The sequence below is a fragment of the Alosa sapidissima genome, chromosome 1 (assembly GCF_018492685.1).
Source record: "Alosa sapidissima isolate fAloSap1 chromosome 1, fAloSap1.pri, whole genome shotgun sequence".
Taxonomy (NCBI): Eukaryota; Metazoa; Chordata; class Actinopteri; order Clupeiformes; family Clupeidae; genus Alosa; species Alosa sapidissima.
In genome coordinates this window covers 15,664,639-15,687,518 of record NC_055957.1, presented here as the reverse complement: position 1 = coordinate 15,687,518, position 22,880 = coordinate 15,664,639, and the positions used below count along the sequence as shown (strand labels likewise).

Genomic DNA, 22,880 nt, shown 5'->3' with positions numbered 1-22,880 from the left:
TGTTAAATTATCTCATGTGAACTTTCATCTGACCGAGGATAGATGGTTTATCTTTTTTTTTCAATCTTAAAATGTTTTCACTGTTATTTTGTCTTTCACTAATACCATGCTCATTTCATGATGCTATTTGTTCAACACGCATTAGACCCACTCTTTGTTTTTATTAATGCCACATACTTACTGGCATTAGGAGCCATACCTTGCCATGGAATTAGTTCAATCCGGCTGCTCTATTGTGCTATTGGGTTACGGAGGCTGTTCTGACACACATTCAGAATTTCCATCCCAATTAGACAATTTAGACAATGTTTAAAATGGTACCAACCATTGGCACGACATGTCCAAGATCTCTGTGCTTACTGTGGTGATAATATAATATTGTGATGATAGGCCTATTATATAACATGTGAAGATTTAACCAGGCTCTTCAGACCATCTGTGGAGCAGATTAATATATTTCAGTTAGACTTTATGAGATAAGACAACATAGCGGACTAGAAAAAAACAGATGGCCCAGGAAGACAGTGTGTGCAGGAGTACTCTCTCTCTCTCTCTCTCTCTCTCTCTCTCTCTCTCTCTCTCTCTCTCTCTCTCTCTCTTTCTCTCTAACTCTCTCTCTCACTCACACACACACACACACACACACACACACATGTAATGTGTGGGTGTGTACAAGTATTCTACACAAATGCAAACTGTGTCTGGTCTCCTGCTAGCCTACTTTATATGTATTGCTTTTGGAAGACTCAATGGAATATTGCAAAAATTGCCTGTCTGCGGGGAAAAAAGGTGAATATACTGTTGTTCAACTGTGAGGGAGTAGGGGCGTGTGAGTATGAATCACTTCAAGTCTGGGGTGGCAGGAGGAGGAGACGTGCACGATTAGCAGCTGTAAAAACGGCCTTTTAGACTTGACTAACACAGTCCTACGTGGAGAGGTCTGACTGGGCAGGCAGGCTATGGCAAGAGTATTAGGTGTCACCACCAATGTTATAAATTTGATGTCATAAACGCGAATTTCCGAATGTGCGCCATCTTGGGAGTATAGAATTATTTCTGGTATAGCTGTGCTCCATAGGACAGCATTATAGATGAAGATAATTTAAATAAACTATTTGTTGCTTACAGAAATGAATAGGCCTAAAATACACAGTTGCTGATTGTTTATGTTGCTTATGCTGCTTGTTGCTGTCTTCATTTGGTTGACAGCTACAATCTACTAAATAGTCTTCATAAGGTAACTGTAAACATAAATCAGACTCGCCAGACTTTCATTTAAAACAGTCTCTTACTGAAGTAGGAAGTAATCAACATCACAGGTGAATATCGTTCTGCACGTCACCAGACAGATTTTTGATCAAAGAAAGTATTATTAATATAGAAGTTATATTAAACCAGAAACTGACTTTCTAATAGGGTTTACATTATCTTTTGAATACTTCCAACATGGCCGCCCGCTACCCACTTTATGTCAGGTGGTGACACCTAGAGAGATTAGAAGCATTTTAGGTCTCTTATACACACACACAAAGCATTTTATGTTTTTCCCCAGGGGAATGCCCAGACGGAGGTGTGTTGCCATGTGAGTTAGTCTGGCCAACACTATGCTTCTCAGATCTCAGCTGAGATTGAGAATAGGTCTGGGCACCCTTTATTCCCTTCTGATTTCCAAGGGGCATAACCAACAATGAAGTGAAAGTTAAAGTGGTACATTAAACTCAACCAGTCGTTTTGGAAGTATAACAAACACATCTTTCTTGTAAATTAAGGTTTTAAATACAGTTGTTTACACAATTCCAAAGAAAACACACATCCATATCGTAGAACACTGACACTATTGGCACAGCTACTGGTTGAATTGAACAATGCTCCTAAATGTGTTCCTCAGCCTGTCATCATATAAAACCCACCCCATGCCAGATAAGCGGTTATGTTTGGTCCCTGGTTTTTGGTGATTCAGAAATTAGCAATGGGGCAGTTTTCAGCTGAACCTGCAGAGCAAATCCAAAATTCACCCACGCTATGTGGGAATGGGAATATTCAGAGAGTAATTGGAGAATGATAAAGATGGTAATAATCCCTCTGGAGTAGCCTGTCCATTGTATAGAAACAGAAGACATATAGTTATACCTAATTTAGTATCAGTTGAACAAGAAATCATCAATCACATCTTTTCTCATTTTGTCTTTTTCTTCTCATGCTCTCCCTTTTTCTCTCTCTTTCCCAGATGTTATCATTTTCACATCTCCTTTGTGAAGTTTTGCTCAAGACTGTCATGCAACTCTGTGTGTGTGCACACAGGAGATAACCAGAGGCTTCAACACTTCAGTTGGGCCATGGGAGGGTGTGAGAGCTGATATCATTAAGGGAAATGAAATGGCACCAAAAGTGGCACATTCAGAAAGAATACAGGAATAAGATGATCTGCACACCAACATCCCATTAAAGTTATTAATTTATTTATTTATTTCTGGCAGTAATATTTCGAGCCCAACAGCTCTTCCTCAGATGCAAAAAATGCTAAGCATTTGCATCTAGGCATCATAGCATTTGTTAAGTCTGAGGAAGAGCTGTAGGGGTTGAAACCTCACGGCAAATAAAAAAAAACGCAAAAAATGAGAGCTCCTTGGTGTGTGGATCAAAAGAGACGTCTTTTCTATGGTCTCAAATGTGTCATGGACTTAACCAGATGTCCAAGCACACGGATGTTGGGAAGAATTGGGTAAAAAAGTCTGTGTGATTCAGCAGGTGATCAGAAGTGCAGTCTTTGGAAAAAAAAACTAAAAAAAAAAAAAAAAAACTGGATACAACTCTAATGACACATAAGTCCCCTAACTCAACCCAAATCGATGTGAAATGTAATTCTTATTGTTATCTCACCTGATCTCTTTTTTACTTTTGAGCCATCGTTTTTTATTCAAGCTGACAGGGCCTTCAGCATAGCACAACAGCAGTTACACTGAAATAGACTATACATTTGATTCAAAATGGGCCTTTCCCTTCTTTCTTTCTACAAATCTATATGACAAACATGTTACATAAGTCATAATCAGTAGTCCCCTTTGGCTTGTGAAGAGTATCTCTATAGTGAAATAGTCATGTGAACCAGTTACATTTCCCACAAAGCTAGATGTGTGGTCTGTCTCTCTAATGGAGGGATTTTTAGTTGTAATAACCGTTTGGTTGTCTTCATTGAATGTAATTATTGATGTGTATACAACTTCAGAGCATTCAAAAGCTTACCATAATAACGCCCAGGTGGGCTGCATCATGGCTTTCTCATGTGGGGACAAAAGATGTCTGTTATTAGTTCTGCCAAGTGTGGGATTAACATTGTGGTGTGTCTGAAAGATCTGTTTAGGGCTCTGCAGGTGCCTTCCAGGTGAGCTTTTGATGATAAGCTGCACTGAGACTTAAAGTCCAACACTTGGCCTTTACATGCTATCTGTATAAAATTGCTGTTATTAAAAAAATATTTCTCATAAAATCATTGTTTTAGATATTGGTAAACAGGTAGTCCATGTTGCAGGCATCAACCATGCCAAAACACAACTATACAACATGTACAACTGTAGCATGTGTGTGTCCTTAAAGCCTATGAATCAGTGTCATGCACCAATGACTAGAGCAAGTAGAGGAACTTTTGCAATATATCTCTGTGTCATGGTAAACTGATAATTTATTAGTGTATTACAGATTAATTAAAATGTTCTCACTTTATAGTGTACTTGACCTATAGTATGGTTGGCTTCTGTTTGTCCTCAACACAATCACAAGGAAAAGCTTGCAATGGAAACCACAGAGTACAGCTGAACTCATGTCTTAGATGCATCTGACTTGTATTACACTCCAACACAGCCAAGTATAAAGCTTTGTTCCTAAACACTGTTCTGAACTGCTAAAACAGTTTTATAAAGATATAAAGGCAGATTTTTTTGCATAGAACAGCAATGCTGTTGTCTCTTAAAAAAAAGAAACGAAATGTGAAATGCTGTTGGTATGCCAACAACAGCAGGAGCCTCAAATTCTTAAGCTGAAAATCCAGCTGCTACAACGACCATTTAGTGCAGTTCATTCGGTGTCATATATTGAACTAAGAGAATGTGAAATCAGTGCTCATGAAGATTTGGTAATGTTATAATAAAATGTTTAATTGTGTAGCTATTTGTTGTTGATAAAATATACATTATATTACTTCCTTTTTTACAAATATCAAGCCATCACCATTTCTGCTGTTTATGACTCCAAGTATTTTTCAATAAGCAGTCTATCACAAAATCACCAGGCACTGAAAGACACTATAGTATGTTCATTAAACTATGAATCCTCTAGAGAAAATCATCATCTAATGCTTTTTGGCAGATTTAAACAGACTTTTATTCCCTAACCATTCAGCACCCAAACTGAAGTAAAAGCCCTGACCCTGACTATATTTTTACAGGTGGGAATGGACCAAAGAGAGCTCTGAATGGAAAAAGTCTGCTGGGTTGGATGGTTTTGGCGTTCATTTGTGTTCCATTTAGTCTGACATGGATATGCGCATGGCGCTGAATAGAGGCAAACATACTGTATAGTAGGCTATAAGGCTACTATTCATATTATATCAGTTAATTATGCCTATATTTTATTGTCAATGTTGTTCATCATTAGCCTACTATCAATTTATATTTGCTCAATCTTTGATTATAGAACCCCGACACGCAGAGTTAGGGGTCATTTAAGGTGACACAAAAAAGACGCTTCCAACTTAGGTCAAGCGCTTGTGTAGGATTCATTCAATAGCTCTTTATTGATATTCGCCAGTGAACGGACTGAAAAACATTTGACTAGACTGCAATACAAAGCTGTAAAGTAGGCTAAACTGTCTGTGAACTGTGTGAAATGTAAACGTTTTCAGAAAACTTTTGCTGTGTTGAATTGGGACAGGAGCGCTGTATAGCTCTATTTTGTATTTTACCAGTTTAAAGATGGAGAAGAAGCCAGCATGGCTATTTCTCTATCTCTCACCTTCAGACAGACTTTATGTCGACCCTCGCATTTCCAAGACCTCCATACTTAGTTACGGAAGTGACGGTGTTTAGTGACGTAAGGTTCAATCTTTCTCGAGGTCTCGAGGGGTATCGAAGTCAAAGTTACCGGCGAGCGCATGCAGGTCGACAGAGTGCAACCAACTAGCGCACAGCGCCCTGGACGCTTTTGAGGTAGGCTAAGAACGTGGACGTTGGTAAGACATGTGGGGTCCTCAAACGTTTAAAGTCTTTGGTTATGAATGTCAAGGTGATATTTTGCAACCAAAGGCAGGTGTAAAATGTGCTATTGGATAGTTTGCATGGTTGATAATAATATAGTTAGCACAGTAGTAGGGTAGACTAATTTAAAAAGCACATTAATATTTAGGAAAAAATATTTTAAGTTTAACGATTGTCGGTTTTGTTTGGGTATATTAGTGCAGACCCTGCTGGTAGTGTCGGATACACTGCATTCAAATGTCAGTATATTGCTATCGTATTTCTTTCCCCACTGAATAGTGGCATGGCCTTGAAATACACTTTTGTCGAGTAACGCACTCGTTGACCTTGACATAAGAGGCTATATTGTATCCCATGCTGCACAATTTACAGGGAGCCATATGAAGACAACCACAGTCCTTAGTTCTTACACTTCCATGTGCATGCTACTGTCTGAACTATGACTGTCAAAGCCGTCTGTGTCTATAGAGTGGCACGAGCTATTCGGTTAACATTAGTCGTAGGGGAACTTGTGTGATTTTGCAGACTTTGGTGTCTGATTATGTCCTATTTGATGAGCAGTGGCTTGATAGGAAAGGTTGTCCAATGACTGAATGAAATTGGCCGCGTAGGTTTTGCAACAGATGGATCTGACAAGCGTCAAGCCATTTCTTTTGTTTGCCTTCAGGTATTTTGACACTTATATGTGTTAGTCATTTTTGATATTGCGTATAGATGTACTAATCAAACATGGGAATTAAAATGTTATACAGAGGTGTTATATTATAAGCTTGTAAAACATATAGTATTATATTGTTCGGTCTAAATACTTGATTTTTTTTCTTAAGAAGTTGTCTGGGAACAGCGTTCTTTCTCTCTCTCTCTCTCTCTCTCTGTCTCTCTCTCTCTCTCTCTCTCTGTGTCTGGAGTAACTGCAGTTCTAAAATCCAATGTGACTGTCACATGATAATATAGGGCTTTAGATCTCTTATCCCCCCTCCAGGATTAAGGGTTTGCTCCAATATTACAGAGAATATAGTTAGGCTATTACCAGGCTGTAGGGGTTTAGCTTTTAACTATACAGCATAGGCTATGCTAAATGCTATACAATATGCATTTGCCTGGTTAAATTAAAATTTTAAATGTGCCCTGGACATTTTAATGACCCATTGAACTCATTAACCATAACCTCTATGCGATTTGATATATAAAGCCATTGACCTTTAAGTTGCTTAAAAAAGTGAATAGGCCTACTAAACCTGAATTTATCTTTGGGCTACATACCTACATTCACAAGAATAGTTTAAAAGACTCCCAAGTGCACAGCCACTTGTTGAGACTGACAACATTTCCATCAGTCAACCATTCTCTCCAGAGATGTAAGGCTTGGGATACCCTAAAATAGTTGTTACATACAATAGCACAAACCTTACTTGTAGCTCTGTTATGGTGGAATTGACTGAGTTTCTGAAAACATCTCGGAAGCTAATGGTGTCTTGTGAAAAGAAAATTTCTCTCTTAATAACAACCCTTTGGAATGGAGACAAAAAAGAACATGGTGAAAAACAGTTCTGAAAATGAGTGAACTGTTAATATGACATGCCCAAGAGGAAACCATTGTGCCTTGGATGTCAGAGTGTCCACTTTTTGTTGACAAAATATATTATCTGTCATGCTTAGAACTGATTAAGTCGGCTGTGTGATACAAGGGTTGACAAAAGAAGTAGTGACTGGCTGATAGGAGAGCAACCTCTCCCACAGAATTCAGGAGCCTGTGTGTTGCCATAGCCTTGAGTGATAAAATGTTGGCATGTACATTTTGGTTAGTTGTGGGGGGCGGCAGGGGTGCTGTCCTTGTTCCCACAGTGATGGTAGCTAACTTGATACATGTGCACAGATTTCCCCTCTCAATTCGAGTGTGGAGGGAGGGCTTCCTACCAGCTATTTGAAGTAAAACAATCGCAACAAAACCGCTCTCATGTTCCCTCCGTATAAGCTTCATTTTCCTGGCTGGTGATGCGAGCTGCAGTTTGTTCTGGTTACATTACGTTTCCTGGTAGCGAGGGTGTGAACCCAGATACACCCTAGCTATCTCTCACTCACACTTGTCAGGGAAAGTCAGAACATTATTTGAATGAGATCCAGTTGCAGCAATGGACTGCTAATTGGTAGAGAGTGCCCACTCTTGCATTGTGGGACTGCTATTAAGATGATCAGTTCTTCTAGGGCTCAGTCACTGTAATATAGATAATTATTCTACTTTGTCTTTTATTACTTTTTTTACTACTTTTGCCTTTGTTTTTGCTTACTAATTATTCTTTATTTTTAAATGATTTTACCTTGTGTTTTATGTTTTCTTTTTATTATGATCTTTACCTTTTAACTATTCTTTGACTATATTGCCCTTCTATGCTTTTATTTGTTATTATCGTTTGGTTTTGTTTATGTAAAGCACATTGAATGACCTCTGTGTATGAAATGTGCTATATAAATAAACTTGACTTGACTTGACTTGTAATAATTATATGTAACAGCTTCCAGAGTTTCAAGTAATCCTTACTTTTACGCCTTGAGTGCTGGTGGTCTTGAATTTGGTCTTCTCCTTAACTTTTTTTATTTTTTATTCTGAGTCCCTGTTTTTTTCTTCAGATTTACATCTCCACTCACTATGTCTGGAAATGACAAAAGCTGATAATGGGGTGTGGGGTTGCCTTTGTTTTGTGAAATCTAGGTATTCATCAGTTTTTATGTAGGCCCAGTATAACACAGATGATTAGTGTTTATAGTTGTTAAACCTTGAACTTAATCACACACTCCTTTCTCTTTAACCTATTTGTTGACTGATGTTTTGTCAGACAGTGTTTATCAAGATCATTAATTTATGACATCATCGTAACCACTACCTCTATTTGGGTGTGCATCCTCTCAGTTCTTTTTTCGTTACAGTTGTAGCCTCAAAATAAAAAGGAGGTGCAGTCCATAGATAGTAAAGGTGGACTGCTGCTGGCAAAGACCTACGTGAAAGCCAGAACCAGTCCTTCATTGTCACGCCATCGTGCTCTCTCTGGTATGCCCTCATCTCTGTGCCAATTGGACTAGAGGCGGGTTGACTGCAGGGTCATCGTGAGAGCACCTTTTAGGGCCATCCACAGCAGCCATAGTAACCAACTGTAGTGGACTGTTGCAGGAAGCAGTTATGAAGACATCAAGTTTGTTTGAGCTATTTTCAGTTAGATTTGCCAGGTGCTGTGCAGGTGTTCGTTATGAATGTCAGTAAAAACAGAAGGTAGAAACATGCCCATTGATTATGAAACTGCATATCTTATGAGATACTGTATTATTACTGTTATTGTGTGGAATTTTTTATTGAGTTTGTTGGTCTTTTAAATATACTGATAACTGACATGACATAGCTGGTAGATAAGCTTTTTACAGTTATGTTGTGTTGTACTAATGTGGTGTGTCAGTTACAGTTCATAGTCTTATTCCAAAATAGACAGTTTTGCGGTAGAACAGAAACTGTCGACCTAACATGTGTCAAGACATTTGCATGCCAGTTGTGCCTGTTAAGCTTGAAAATGGAAAGTCAGAATAGTTTGAAGGAAATGTGAAGCAATCTCAGGACACTAGTGCTCTCACTAGTGTGAGCTACTTCACTGTTTTCACAAGGGGTGGAGGCAGCTCAAGGTTATGGACTGTGAATGGGATCCCGCTGAACATAGCATGTTTAATAAGCCAGCTCTCTTTGTTTCTCTTACAGTAGATTCCTGTGGAGAAGAGGTGAAATCAACACTAAGGTAAGTTTCAGATCCAAATACATATCAGCTTACCATTAAATAAACACGCTGTATTCCAGGTAGAGAGTGCAGATATTTTCCTGCTTCTTTTAGCGTGTGGGCAGTGTCTTAATAATGCCTCTGTGTTCATTTGTTTTTTTTTTAATATTCATTTAACTTTGCTGATTCCTTCATCCTTTCCTATTCTCATAGTCATCAATAAATGACTTTAATTTAGTATTACATACCAGTGTTTATTCACTTTTTTTAAAGTTGTGTTTGTGTTACTTGTTTAACAGTTAACTAGAATTACTTACATTTGATTGTGTCAACATTCTGTAATTCTACCTTAAAAAGTTGAACATTGTGCATTATATTGTGTATTGGTACATAACAATTATTTGTTTATTATTATTATTATTATTATTATTATTATTTATTGCATAATAATAATAATAATAATAATAGCCATTTATATTTATTTATTTCCGTCAGCAAAGAGTGGTTAGAAAATTGCTGAGAAGACTCAAGTTTCACATTCTTCACTGACATCTGGGGAGCCGAAATAATGGACCAAGCCAGGACAACGATATCTAAAATAGTGAGTTTTAGCATCAGGTTTATTTTCCGTCTTTACATGTAGACTTTTGTATCAGAACTTCCCTGGCCCTCCAGTGTTCAGTGGCCCTCACTGTTAGTAAGTGCAATGCTACCTCTAAACTGTTGACTTGTTAGACCATTTGGACTGTTTACTTGTTAAAGTAAAGTTTGTGCAGAAGTCTTGATATTACAGACATATTACAGTCTTTTAGATTTTTAAAGCAGCGGTGCTGTTAAGTAAGGGATAATGTATAGAACGCTGGTCATTATTGGGAAAATAAGTCCCGACAGGGCGAACCGGACCCCGACACGCCAGCGGAGGGTTCTTGTTTCGCCCTGAAGGGACTTATTTTCCCATAATGACCAGCGTTCTATACATTATCCCGCTTATTATACGGCTACTTGCCAAAACGAAATAATAAACTCCCCACGATATGACTTTAGCCTACATAGCCTAGCCTATTTGTTACCGTTCATCGTGGCATTTGCTGAGAAACAAATAGTTCCTAACAACACACGCTGCTGAACTTGAATCAAACATTCTTTAGAACACAGCTGATCAACCGTCTGCTTTCACGTTTGAATGAAGTTCCAGTCCTTGCGTAGTGATATGAAAGACGTATCAGAAGCACAAAACCCGTTGCCATTGACAGCGGTAATTATATGTTTGCAGCGGTAATTACATGAATTTATTTTACCGTAGAACGTTGGGAAATCCCATTCAAGTCAATGGAGCGTTCTACTAGCATTGTGAAGAGCCGTATAATAACCATAGATATTAGAAAGCTAGATACCACATTGGGCTCCAGAATGTATCTGTTCTGTTCAGAATGTATCTGTTCCCCCCCCCCCCCCCACAACCACCACCACCACAACCACACACATTTTGAAAACGTACCAATTAAATGATGACTTCTGGTGGCTCTTTGATAATTACATTTGACTAGTGCAGTGCCCGTTCAAACACGCCATTCCTGTAGAAAACCCGTAGCCCAACAGGTATGCCTGCTTTAGAAATAGGATGATGGGGGAAAAACATAATTCGAGCTAAGCATTCAATAATGAATACTGAATATTATAATATATAGCCTATAATTAAAGCAACACCAAAGAGTTTTTTGTACCTTAAAATAATGTTTCTATCAGCTATAACCGCACTATGTAAGTTTGTCAGATCGGGTAGCGGATCTGTAGTTCGATGGAATGAGACATAAGAAACTACAAATTTGACTTGCATCTGATGTTGCAATACATCGTACTTATGGAGCTAAATTTGTCTCAATAATATTTGTATATAAGCGCAGAGAGGGATCCACAAATATTTCTTGATTTGCATGTGTGTTTTGATATCTACAAATAAAAAAATCATATTTGTAACTCGTATATTGATTTTTACAAATATAGATGTGCATTTGTAAATAAAATGCCATTTGTAAAACCGAAAATTTCATTTGTGAAATGTGATTCTGCATTTGTGGATCACCAGCACACACATTCTTCGCTTTCCAAAGTTACGTGTTTTTGAGACGTTCTTCACATGAAAGTCACACAAATCCACACGTAAATAGGCCTACTTTAATTCACCGGCACACAGAAATCGCAATCCAGTAGATGGCGACATCCACAAATATTTCTTGACTTGCATTCGTGTTTTGACATCCACAAATAAAAATCATATTTGTAACTTGTTAATTGTTTTTCACAATTATGTGTATTTGTAAATGAAATGGCATTTGTAAAACTGAAAATTGCCTTTGTGAAATCTAATTTTGCATTTGTGGATCACCAGCACACACAGTTTTCGTTTTCGAATTTGTGGATCAGCATTTGTGGATCACGTATTTTTGAGACAAACTTTGCGGCAGAGAAGCCACCCAGATCCACAAGTAGCCTGCTGACACTTTCTAATCCAGTAGATGGCAGTGTTGATCTATGGGACTCATAACCAAAGATTCTTTGCTCATAACACACAGAGCTAACGAACCTAGTTCTTAAATCTAACAAGTTATGCCTTTTACAACAAGCTTTTTGATGGAAAAGTGGTGTTTTCCATCATCTTTGTTTAGTAAACGCATAAAACCGTCAGTTTGCAAGCGAAATCAAGAATTACGATCTTTGAGTTTGTTTATAGAAAAAAACCCGCACTTCTACTTCCACCTAGAGCCTGTTATTTGTTTTGCAAAAATCCACAGCTCCCGGTTCTTCTGCAGATCTTCTGAGATCTGACTGTCAATCACAGTCTAGTCTGGTGCGCACTGACGAGCACAAACTCGATGAGAGGGTGCTCGGTGGTAGTGGGGGAGGGGCATGAGAGTTGTAAACATTCAAAATTCTGGCTAAGTCCCCTCAATCTGTCAGACTTGCCAACTGCAGCTTTAAGGCTATATGTTTATTGTTAAGTTTATTGAATAACTCCCTGATAGAGAAGACAAACCATTTTGTGGAGTGTTGCATCATCATATGAAATTTGCAACGTCGTGACTCAACAATTAGCCTAAATGACATGCTGTCATCTGTCTGTCACTCGTTGTCTGTAGCTGATTGAAAGGACATTGCCTAAAGCTTTATGTAAGACTATGTTTAGCCTATTGAATAGCTTATTGCTATAGAATCCAAACCATTTCCATCCAAACAGGAAGTCATACCACTCAAACTTTGTTAATTCATATAGGAAATCTTGAATTTGTTTCTGATATATTTTATGTAGTAGGATCAGATAAGTTGACTTGAATTGATCAAGCTAGTTAATGTTACTAGAAAAGTAAAAAATAATATATATTTATAAATATATATATATAAATAAATAAATAAAGAGTAAAATAATAGTTATTTGTTTTATTATCATTAGGCCTATAAAGACTCATGTTGTGTACAACTGGGCAATGACACTAAAGATTGTACATAGGCAGAGCAACGCCCCATCTGATAGTCTATGGAGCAACGTAGCTGTAACACCTCTGCCTGCTTCAGAATGTCTCCACCTTGCCTGAAAACATAACCTTTATGTAGATGTCCTGAATAATGAGGTTCCGTCGGGATTTGATGCACGTGACTTAGTGGATGGCAAAAAAATGTCATTACTTCTCCCATGATATTACTTATCATATGAAGATTTTGCAGTGGCCTGCATGCATGTAGTTCTGTTCTTTCTTTTCTGCAACATTGACCTCTCTTCAAATGCCCAAACCACAGTTCAACGGGGAGCCACGTTCTTACACGCGTTTCAGCCTTACCCAAAACATGGAGGGTGGAGACAGCCAGGTGGAGATGAAACTCTCCCCAGAGGTGGAAGAGGAAGTGGGAACCAACGGGGTGGGGGAGCACCTCAACCACCAGAGAGAGTCGCCCTACAGACGAAAGCCTTCACGCACCCCCAAAAACATCTGCTTTCTGATCGCAGCCATTCTACTCGTCTTTATCATTGGTAGGTGTGCCTGTATACTCCAAAGCAAGCAGTGAGGCCAAGTGAGTGTGGAATTAAGCTTCTGATTTTTATATAAAAAGAGCAGTTTGAATGTTCTCATACTCGGTTTGAAGACACATTCAAATGATTCTGTGAATTCAGATTTGTCGTGCTGGTGTTTGCCCTTTTTGTGTTTGTTTTTATTCTCTTGTTTTATTCTTCTTGTTTATTCTCTCTACACCCTTGTTTCTCTCTAACCATTCCCATACCTATTTGTAGGATATCTTATTGGATACCTTGTTCATCGGAAGCAGGATAAGGCCTCACCAACTTGTCAGACTGATGATCAGGCGGTAGCTCCACGTGTGGCTGATGATGAAGAATTAAGTCAGACTGGATATGCACCTAAACAACTGGATTGGGGCGATGTTAAAAAACTGCTTGGAGACAAGCTGACAATTAGCCAGATAGAGGCCAGTCTGAGGCAAGTATGCTCTTAATTTGATATAAGCCTATTTCTATCTATCTATCTGTCTACTTATTTATTTCTTTATTCTAACAGTGGGTTTCAATAGGCCATTCACATTAATACAGTGCTAACTTAGGACATGTAGCAGGAATTAAATCATTTGATTATTATTTGGCTATCATATTAGTTTGTTGCAAAACGTTAATATCGTTAATACCCAAAGAAATAGGGATATATGTATACTGGTATGAATCATTTCACAACATCACTTTTGGTGAATTACTGGATACTGAATTACTCGCTCTTTCTTTGTTGTCCTTATACCGGTACTCCTTTTCCTCGTCCCCACTCCTCTGCCTCTGTGCACACTGCCTAAGTCATTTCATTTCACTCCTCCTTATTCTCTCCATTTGGCATCAGGGAGTTTGCCAGTAATGAACACAGCGCTGGGTCTCCTGGTGACGAGGCACTGGCCAACAAAGTAATGCAGAGGTTCAAGGACAACAACATGAAGTGCTGGGCTGATGAGCACTATGTGACGCTGCAGGTTCCATCTGGTTCCAACAGTGTCACGTTCCGTGGCCAGAACTTGGGTCCTGTACAAGGTTACCTGGCCTACAGTGCCATTGGGTCTGCGCACGTGAGAAATTCCTACCACCCTTCCTTATGCTAGTCTAAAGTATAGCGTGTGTACTCTATATGGTATTCTGTACACACATTTCCCTGTGTATTAGCCGCACCGTGTATAACCGTACGTGATTTATGGACTTAGTAATGATAAAGAAATAAGTATTTACCACACCTGTGTATTACCGGTGCCTAATAGCGCAATGGATCAGAATCAGAGTGCTTTATATATTATATATATTATATATTAATCATAAAGAAGAATGATTTAAATCCCCATGTGTAATCCAGCCCTGTAGGGTAATAGGCAGGAAATTACTGTATACACACCATGTTGCCAAGGGAGAGGCAGTATTTGTTTACCAGAAGGACTGCTCTCCCCGAGAATAGGTTTAGTTTTAGTCTTCAGAACAGGTGATAGGCCAGGTTTATCATTTATTACAGCTTACAGTCATGGGAAGTCATTTAAATTATTGAAAGAAATGTTAGAAAGACTTTTGCGCCACATCAACAAGACTAGTATGACATAGTATGCCAAGAACACTGCCTCTCATAGTTGTAATTAAGAGTTAAGGTGTTCTTTGTACCCCACATAAGTAATCGGTCCAAATGTGTCGTGTGATCTGGATTTTTAGGGTAGTGTTTTGTATGCTTACTATGGACGGGTGGAAGACTTTGATGACCTGGAAGATAGTGGCGTTGGTGTGAGTGGAAGGATAGTCCTGGTCAGAGCTGGATATATAAGTTTCGCTGAAAAGGTAAGTGTAGAATGTAATTGGTCTGTTCAAAGATGCGTTATGCACTGTTTTAGGCAATCATTGTTTTAGTTGGTTAAATTTAACTTATTGGACTAACACAGGTGTTTTTATTTTTAACTTTCTGTTTCGTTCATTTATTAGTCTTAATGTTCCTTATTGGTACACTGGCGAATCATGGCGCTCCGTCTGACATCTTGTTTTTTGTCTGTTTTCACTTTTTAAAATGATTTGTTAATTGTTTGTCTTGTGGATGTCTGTGTGTGGAGCGCTCTGGGTTGCACTCTATGCATAGAAAAAGCACTATATAAATAAAGACTTACTTACTAATTAAGTTTAGACCTAGTATGTGTTGCTGACTTTGGTATTGCACCTATTTACATAGGTGGCTAATGCTGCAAACATGAATGCAAGTGCTGTCCTGATCTACCCTGATCCAGCAGATTATACCATTGGTGAAGGAACTCATCTGTTTGGCCATGTAAGTGCTGGTACTTACTTTCACAACAACGTAGCTTAACCCAAATAGCCGTCAGTTGCTAAACCTCAAGACTGATTAAGCATAGGCCCATGACATGCCATTTAAAGGTTGTGAAAATTCAGAGTAAGTCAGAAGACAAATTGCCCTAGTTTTGGTACTTGCTGGACATTTATTGGCCCACTTTCCTTTCAAACAAACAGTATAATAAGTAACTGGGCACTACACAGTCTATTCCAAGTCAGTTAGTAGACTTTCAAAATCAATACCTTTTTAAATAAGACCATCCCCTTTAAAATTCTCCGTATAAGATTTTGTTGTTCTTATTCCTCAGGTGCATCTTGGTACAGGAGATCCCTACACACCAGGCTTCCCCTCATTCAACCACACTCAGTTCCCCCCTGCACGCTCGTCTGGCCTGCCCAACATTCTAGCCCAGACCATCACTGCATCGATGGCCAAAACTATTATGGGGTATTTCCAGCCATTTCCAGCTTGTTTCTGAAATCATATATCAGTAGTGTTTTATCTAGATGAAGGCCATGTACGTATGAAAGGTTCAGAGTGAAGTTAACTTTTCATCTTTTCATCATCACCTCTCGTGATAATACAACCGGATCAGTAGTTGATGGATAGTTTGACTGTATGGACAGTTTCACATCAGGGTTAGCACTGTGTACCTCAAAATATGTGATTATTATGTAATTATTATGACCGCCGCGCAGCGAAGCGGCGGTCATATAGGTTTAGTCAGATTTTTTTTGTTTTTTTTTTGTTTTCTTTTTCGCATGTCCAAATTTCCGTCAAGGATTCCCGGGACACTGAAAGACCGGGGTAGACGAAACTTGGTGGGCATGTAACCCCATAAGGATAGCATGGAACCATCGTTTTTCGTTTTGATCTGTAGCCCCCCCGCTGGACTGCACCCCCCGAAAGGAGGGTAGGGCAGACACAGTTTTCTGTGAATATCTTGAGAACCGTAGGGCCTAGGATGACCAATTTTTTTCGTATGTTTGCCTCCAGGGGTCATGTTAACCCATTCCATGTGCACACATGTGCATAAACAGATACACACACATACATTCACAGTAATCATATGTATGACACATACTCACACAGTAGACATATGTACGCATGCATGCACATGCACAAACACACATACGCAGGCAAGCACACACACACACACACACACACACCCACACACATAAACATAAACGTGTACACGCACACATGCACACAATTCAAGAATTTCTCAGAATTATGAACAGGCAATATGGGGGTGGGGTTGTATAAAATTAATTTTACATGTGAAATCTATGAACTAATCATGTTTTGGTACTTGTTGTCTAGCAGATACCAGTGAGAATTGAGTGTGGATAATGCAATTTAGAATCATATAGGCCTTTCAGCGTGATTTATTTTTATGGAAAAAATGTGCTGGACTGGGCGGCGGTCATATTTTGTACCGCTCTGCAGTACATCTAGTTACCCTAATATTACCCTATCCATCCCTATGTTGGGTAATTATATGTATATTGTATATTGATGACTAGAATAAGCATCACCTAGACTATATTGTGAGCAGAAAACTGGGCCACACTGGGACACTGTAGTTATTTTACTAACATGATGTCGGAAACACTGTCATAATTTTAACATCTATTTTTAAAGATAGCTGATCAGGTTTATTTTGCAGAGGAAATACACCAGATATGCATCAGACCTAGCCGGTTGATTTCCGGATACAAGTTGAACATTATAATATAATTGGAAAACTTGAGACTAACATTGTCCGTCAAACAGTCAAAAAAACATATTCTCTAAATGTGCTATGAAAATAAGATGACACCACTGGTGTTGCCACCTTAGAAGTCTATCACTAACTGAATAGTTTGCATGTAACAGACTATGTTGAGTGTCCTCTCTCACCAAATTCTGTTTCCCTCCTCAGGAAGATGGGGGGACGGACTGCTCCTCGCAGCTGGCGTGACGGTGCGCTGTCTGGAGTGCTGTACAAACTGGGAGAGGACAGCGATCTTGCATCTGTGGAAGTGAACAATGCCCTGGTGAACACAAGGGTTCACAACGTGTTTGGTGTCATTAAGGGTGTCACTGATCCAGGTACCCTTCTGCCAGATCTGTTTCTAATGTACAGTATTTCTGCCATTCAATTGAAGCCACTGTATAGCACAGAACCATACAAGGACATTGTGTCTCCTAGCTAATCCAAAAGAAAACTTACCTCTGTTTCGACATCTTTCTCTTTCTCCTCTTGTTTTGTAGACCGCTACGTTGTGATAGGAGCTCAGAGGGATGCATGGGGCCCTGGCTTTGCCAAATCAACCGTGGGCACTGCTTTGTTGGTGGAATTGGCCAAGGCCACCAGCAACATGGTCAGAGAAGGTAAAACCTTTATTAGAATGTCAAATGGAACCATCAAGATGTGGCTGAGATCTGTTTATTGGCAGCTGTGTGTATATCAGGTCATGATCTCCATGAGAGGGGTGTTGCTTTTGATGATATGCCAAGTCCTTTAATCAGCTCAACTGTTTTGATGATATGCCAAGTCCTCTAATGTCTGCTCAACTGTTGAGTATGTCTCTAGTAAAATCTAGTAATGCACCACACATGCCATAGCCACCTTTTTTTGTTGGTGTGGCCATTAAAGGGTTCAGATTGTACTGTTGCAGGAGTCATGAATGTTTGAAAGCATAGAAAAATAGTGTGTGATTCAAAAAAAGAACTACTGATTTAATGTAAAAGCTTCACAGATCTCCCTTCATTTAGGAAGCATTTGGCCATAAATGCATGGCCCACATGGATTGCTATTTCATTTCCAGATACATGTAGGTAGATATACTGTCTGCACACCTTTTTGGTTTCAGTGAAGTTTTGTTTCGCTCACACAGGCAGATTCATGCCCAGAAGAAGTTTGGTCTTTGCCAGCTGGTCTGCTGGTGAATATGGTAGTGTTGGCGCCACCGAGTGGTTGGAGGTAAGATCTGACACTGTTTACATACATCACTCATCTAATAAATTCCCCAGCGCTAAGTGAGTTCAGCTCAAGTCAATATTGAAACGCTGGGACTGAAATATGTTTGTGTTTCTTTAGGGCTATTTGCCATCTCTGAACATGAAGGCTTACTCTTACATCAGTCTGGATGGAGTCGTAGCAGGTAACTGAAAAGTTACATGAGTGGTTGTGCATTAGAGACGTTTTGCTTAGCTAAATGACTGGCACTTCTTTGCAGCTAGAGGTGTGTTTTCACATGTATTTCTGCTGCACTTCTCATACCTTCAGGCACTACTGAGAAATTTAAAGCAAGTGCAAGCCCCTTGATGAACGGTCTAATTTTGGACACAATGAAGGAGGTGAGAAAGGAATGACACATTATTACCATAACATGTTTGTATTGTAGCACAGAGTTACTTTAATAGCCCTGAATTAGACGTACATGGATAGTGTACTTTTGTAATTGTGCTGTTGTTACGCAACAGGTGAACACTGTTCATGACCCTAAAAAAACAATATTCGCACAAGTGGGAGAGCCCAGATGGGAGGGAGCAGTGTGAGTATGACTAGAATAATATCAGTATTTTGGCATATTTATTAACTGGTGCCTTGGGTAGTGTTCTGACCTTGCTGGTTGCTGCAACAGGCTGGAATCTATGGAGATGTCAAATCCTGCCTATCCATTCACAACCTTCTCTGGTATTCCATCGGTCTCCTTCCGGTTCAGTGGAGGCCAGGTGAGTCAGAGCCTATCACTGTTTCTGGTGTACATCAGTACAAATGTTGTCTGTGGTTTCACCATATTTTCCATATTAATGCTGTTGTGCTCTTTGTCTCACCTGTCCTTGTCCACAATGCCAGGTCAAAGGGTACCCTTACTACGGTACCCTGCAGGACACTAGAGAAAACCTGAACTCGGCCACGTATGGGAAAGTGGGACAGGTGGCCCTGGCTGCGGGGCAGGTGGCTGGTCATATGGCCTTGAGGCTCGTGCACGACCATTTGCTCAGGTTGAGTGTTGAGTCTTACGATCAGATCATTCGTAGATACGTTATCCAGATCAACACCAGAGTCAACACACTGCTGCAGGTCAGTACACATGTGGAGGATTCCAGACACAAGAGCCTGGCTGAATAATTTCATCCATTTCATAGGTCGTTGGAAATGTTGACACTATTGATGTGATCATCTTCCAATTGTTTACAAATCAATTAATAATTATAATTTTATGTATAAAAAGCCTTCAGGAGGACAAGGTTAGTTGAGTTTCCAGGGTCCAAAGGGGTTGAAGGGGCCTTGCTGGTAACACTAAGCATGTCGTTTGATTGTTCTCTTCTCCATGGCCTCTTCCCTCTGTCCCAGAATGGCCGTCTCCCCGGCAACTTCACCCCACAGTGGCTCATCTCTGCCATGGGTTCCTATGGGCGTGGCACCCGCAGTATCAAGCGAGCCATCGAGAATAGTGACCTTGAGGACCCGGAGCGCTGTCGCATGCTGAATGACCGTCTGATGCGGGTAAAGTGCTCATGCTCATGCCCCTCTCTCCCCAATTCATCTCAGTCAGTGTCACAATATTTACCTGCAATGCCAGGTCAAGGTTGCGATAAATCTGTGATGTGCAGGTGCTTGAACCACAAGAACTGCGAGGAACCTGAGGAACCTTGAGGAGCATAGATCTCTAGAGAGAACGAGTGATTGAAAGGCCCCTCTGTTCTGTTTCCACAGGTGGAGGCCAATCTCCTGTCCCCATATGTCTCTCCCACAAACAGCCCATTCCGCCATATCTTGCTTGGCTCGGGCCAGCACACGCTCATGGCCCTTTCGGAGCACCTGGACGCCTTGAAGAGTAAATCAGACCAGGGCGAGATCGACCTGCTGCAGAACCAGTTTGCCCTGGCCACCTGGATCGTCCAGAGCTGCGCCAACGCCCTGGCAGGGGAGGTGTGGGACATGGACAACAATATTTAGACCCAAAATCAGACAAGAAGGCTAGACCAAGCTGATTACTTTATTACGTTTTTTGTGAAAGAGGTCTATTTCATATTCAGGTCCTAGCCCCTTTAATCCAACAGATCTCAAATAGACCCTCAGTGTTACAGACATGCTGGGATTGTCTTTGAATTGAAGAATACATTGGTGCTAAAAAGAAAAGACGGCCGTTAAATGTTTAATACACAGCAGTATTTTCTGAAATGCCAAGAAGAACAATTAAGTATTTTACACAATATAGTGCCAGCATACATATGCCCTTGGTATGTGTATTCATTGAAAACCAACAAGGTCACCTGATTGCTTTATTACAATTTAAACTTGGCCTTAAAAGAGTTGTTACAGTATATTTTTTCCTTTTGGTGCTCAGAATCCCTGGATTGACTTTGATAGTGGCTATATGGTGCTCTGAGGAAGAGGTTAAGCTGGATCTTTCAGCTATATTTGCCTTACACATAGCAGGGCTTCTAAATTCATTAAAAAATAATGCTCCTGCTTTTGTTTCTATGATGGCATTGAAATCTTAAGCACACTGCAGGAAGTGATGGGGTCATAAAATCTAATAGCTCGGCCATTATCTCTATATTCACCATGGGGTAGACATTCTACATACAACACACTGATATATCATGTTTTTAGTAATTTATTTATCAGTGACAGGGTTCACTATAAATAGTCTTTTTTACCTTATATATAATTATCGGGAGCAGTGCCTTCCATAATTATGACAGTTATACTGTCAAACTGACAAAGCAGCATCTGCTATGGAATTATACATTATGTCAATTAGTCACGACACCAAAAACTGCCATGACACTTAGAAGACCCAACATGCCACTTTTTGCAACTTCAGATTCGCTCAGATTTATTCTTATAACATCTTGGTCTTCAGTTATCTTTTTTCTTTATTTGTGTAGTAACCAATATGGGGTCTATAGAAGTGGCGGTTTTTGGTGAGATGCCTTTTGGGATATGTATATTTCTGATTGTAAACCTGAACCATTATCGGGAGCAGTGCCTTCCATAATGTGAAGAAGAAGGTAGTTTTTGCCTACCAGCTGATTTATATCGAGGGCAGTGCCCCTCATATTTCACTGTAGGGTGGATGTCATTATCGGGGACAGTGTTTCCCATAATCTTGATTTTGTATATCCTGCATCAAGTTGTCATGTGGTTTGGCACTTACCACGGCTATGCAAAATCTTGTTGTTTTCTTTCTGTTTTGAATTCTTCAGCCCATGTATTTTTCTCCTTCTTTTTTGGAAAGCGTGACAGGAAGATCTGATTACTTTTTGAGATGACTTAAAGGTGCCGTATGCAGCATTTAGGGTGATCTATTAGCAAAAATGGAATGTAGTATTTGTTTTCATTGCTATTTTATCACTTGTAGCTACACAATCCTCTGCTTTATTAGTTGAGAATGAGCCTTTAATATGGGAATAGGTCATCTTCCACAGAGCCCACCATGTTGCATTGCCATGTTTTTAGTGTAGCCCAAAATGGACAAACCAAAACATTGGCGGATGGGGCTTTTGTGTTTGGTTTTGTAATCAGCCTTGCCACTATGCCACTAAATTCTTCATACTGGACTTTAAGCTAAATCAAGAGTGAAAGAGCCACCATACTACAGAGTGGCTTAGGGCTTCAGTTGGTTTCAAGATTATTTTCATACCTGTTATTGTTTTTAACTTTTTTACTTAGTTTTTTTTTTGTCTCCACATTTCTTCTTGATGTACCTTGTTTGGTTGCCATGTTTATTTTCTGCTCTCCTTCCTTACACATACATATCTTGATTTTAAACTCTGATACACTCACTTACCTGTCATTATAGGCTACTCCAAGTATTCCATGTTTTAGTCCCCACTCCTACCAAAGTAATGAAACCCACATTATGACCAACCACATAGTCATATTCAGAGCATTATCATAAACATTTTGAGTATTTAATTTCTTATAGTCAGAGTGATGGGTGCAACAGGCATGAGTAGATACATCAGAATCCTTATTTCAGAGCAGACTGAACATTTTGTGCAACTATTTGACTGGAAAAAACAGAATAATTAATGTTTGTAATGAAACAAGCCAGTAAATACATTTGCAGGTGCTGAGATTTAGATTAGATTTGAGATGTTCTGTATGAAAAACAAAAGCATCAATATGTAAATTCAAGAGATGTTCAGAGCATTGGGGATGCAATGATGTAGATTTCTACTTTTTCTTTAGGTCAAGAGAATAATCTAAAAATACTGACAAGTTTTTTTAATGAAACTATAGCTCTGAGGTGGGTCATTGACCATGGAATTGCAGATTCATGCAGATATTTGCCATGGGAAAACAATCAGAAGATGCTGTGGCTGTTGAACACTCCACTACATTTTGTAAACTTTGAAAGCTGTAGAACATTATATTTTCCTTCAATAAAGCTTTGCATTGCGCTTAAACCATTGTGTAGTAGTGTTATTCAAAATATAGTCAGTTGTAGTTATTGAACTATACCACACAGTGTCACTATAGAACAAGGGGCTAATCTCCAGCCAAGGCC

General features: G+C 39.4%; 1 protein-coding gene and 1 long non-coding RNA gene across 5 annotated transcripts; both read left to right on the top strand.

Moving 5' to 3' along the window:
- Positions 1-520: 520 nt before the first annotated feature.
- On the top strand, positions 521-3,732 carry LOC121709140. Its single transcript, XR_006031851.1, has 2 exons — positions 521-789; positions 2,228-3,732. It is a non-coding gene; the product is annotated as an uncharacterized LOC121709140 (long non-coding RNA).
- A 1,361-nt stretch (positions 3,733-5,093) lies between these two features.
- tfr1a (transferrin receptor 1a) lies at positions 5,094-22,779 on the top strand. 4 transcript variants are annotated; one of them, XM_042092217.1, is made up of 19 exons: positions 5,094-5,201; positions 8,989-9,025; positions 9,500-9,605; positions 12,797-13,028; positions 13,287-13,491; positions 13,897-14,116; positions 14,739-14,861; positions 15,244-15,339; positions 15,671-15,810; positions 17,288-17,457; positions 17,620-17,739; positions 18,246-18,331; positions 18,449-18,512; positions 18,638-18,708; positions 18,835-18,905; positions 18,996-19,086; positions 19,211-19,438; positions 19,712-19,864; positions 20,075-22,779. In XM_042092217.1, the coding sequence occupies exons 3-19, from the start codon at positions 9,573-9,575 to the stop codon at positions 20,315-20,317; spliced, it is 2,346 nt and encodes a 781-aa protein (XP_041948151.1). In that variant the 5' UTR covers positions 5,094-5,201; positions 8,989-9,025; positions 9,500-9,572; the 3' UTR covers positions 20,318-22,779. The 4 variants fall into 4 exon arrangements, with proteins under 4 accessions (XP_041948151.1, XP_041948162.1, XP_041948173.1 ...); XM_042092228.1 differs by having other exon boundaries at positions 5,120-5,201; positions 8,992-9,025; XM_042092239.1 differs by having other exon boundaries at positions 5,131-5,224.
- The last annotated feature ends 101 nt before the right edge of the window (positions 22,780-22,880 follow it).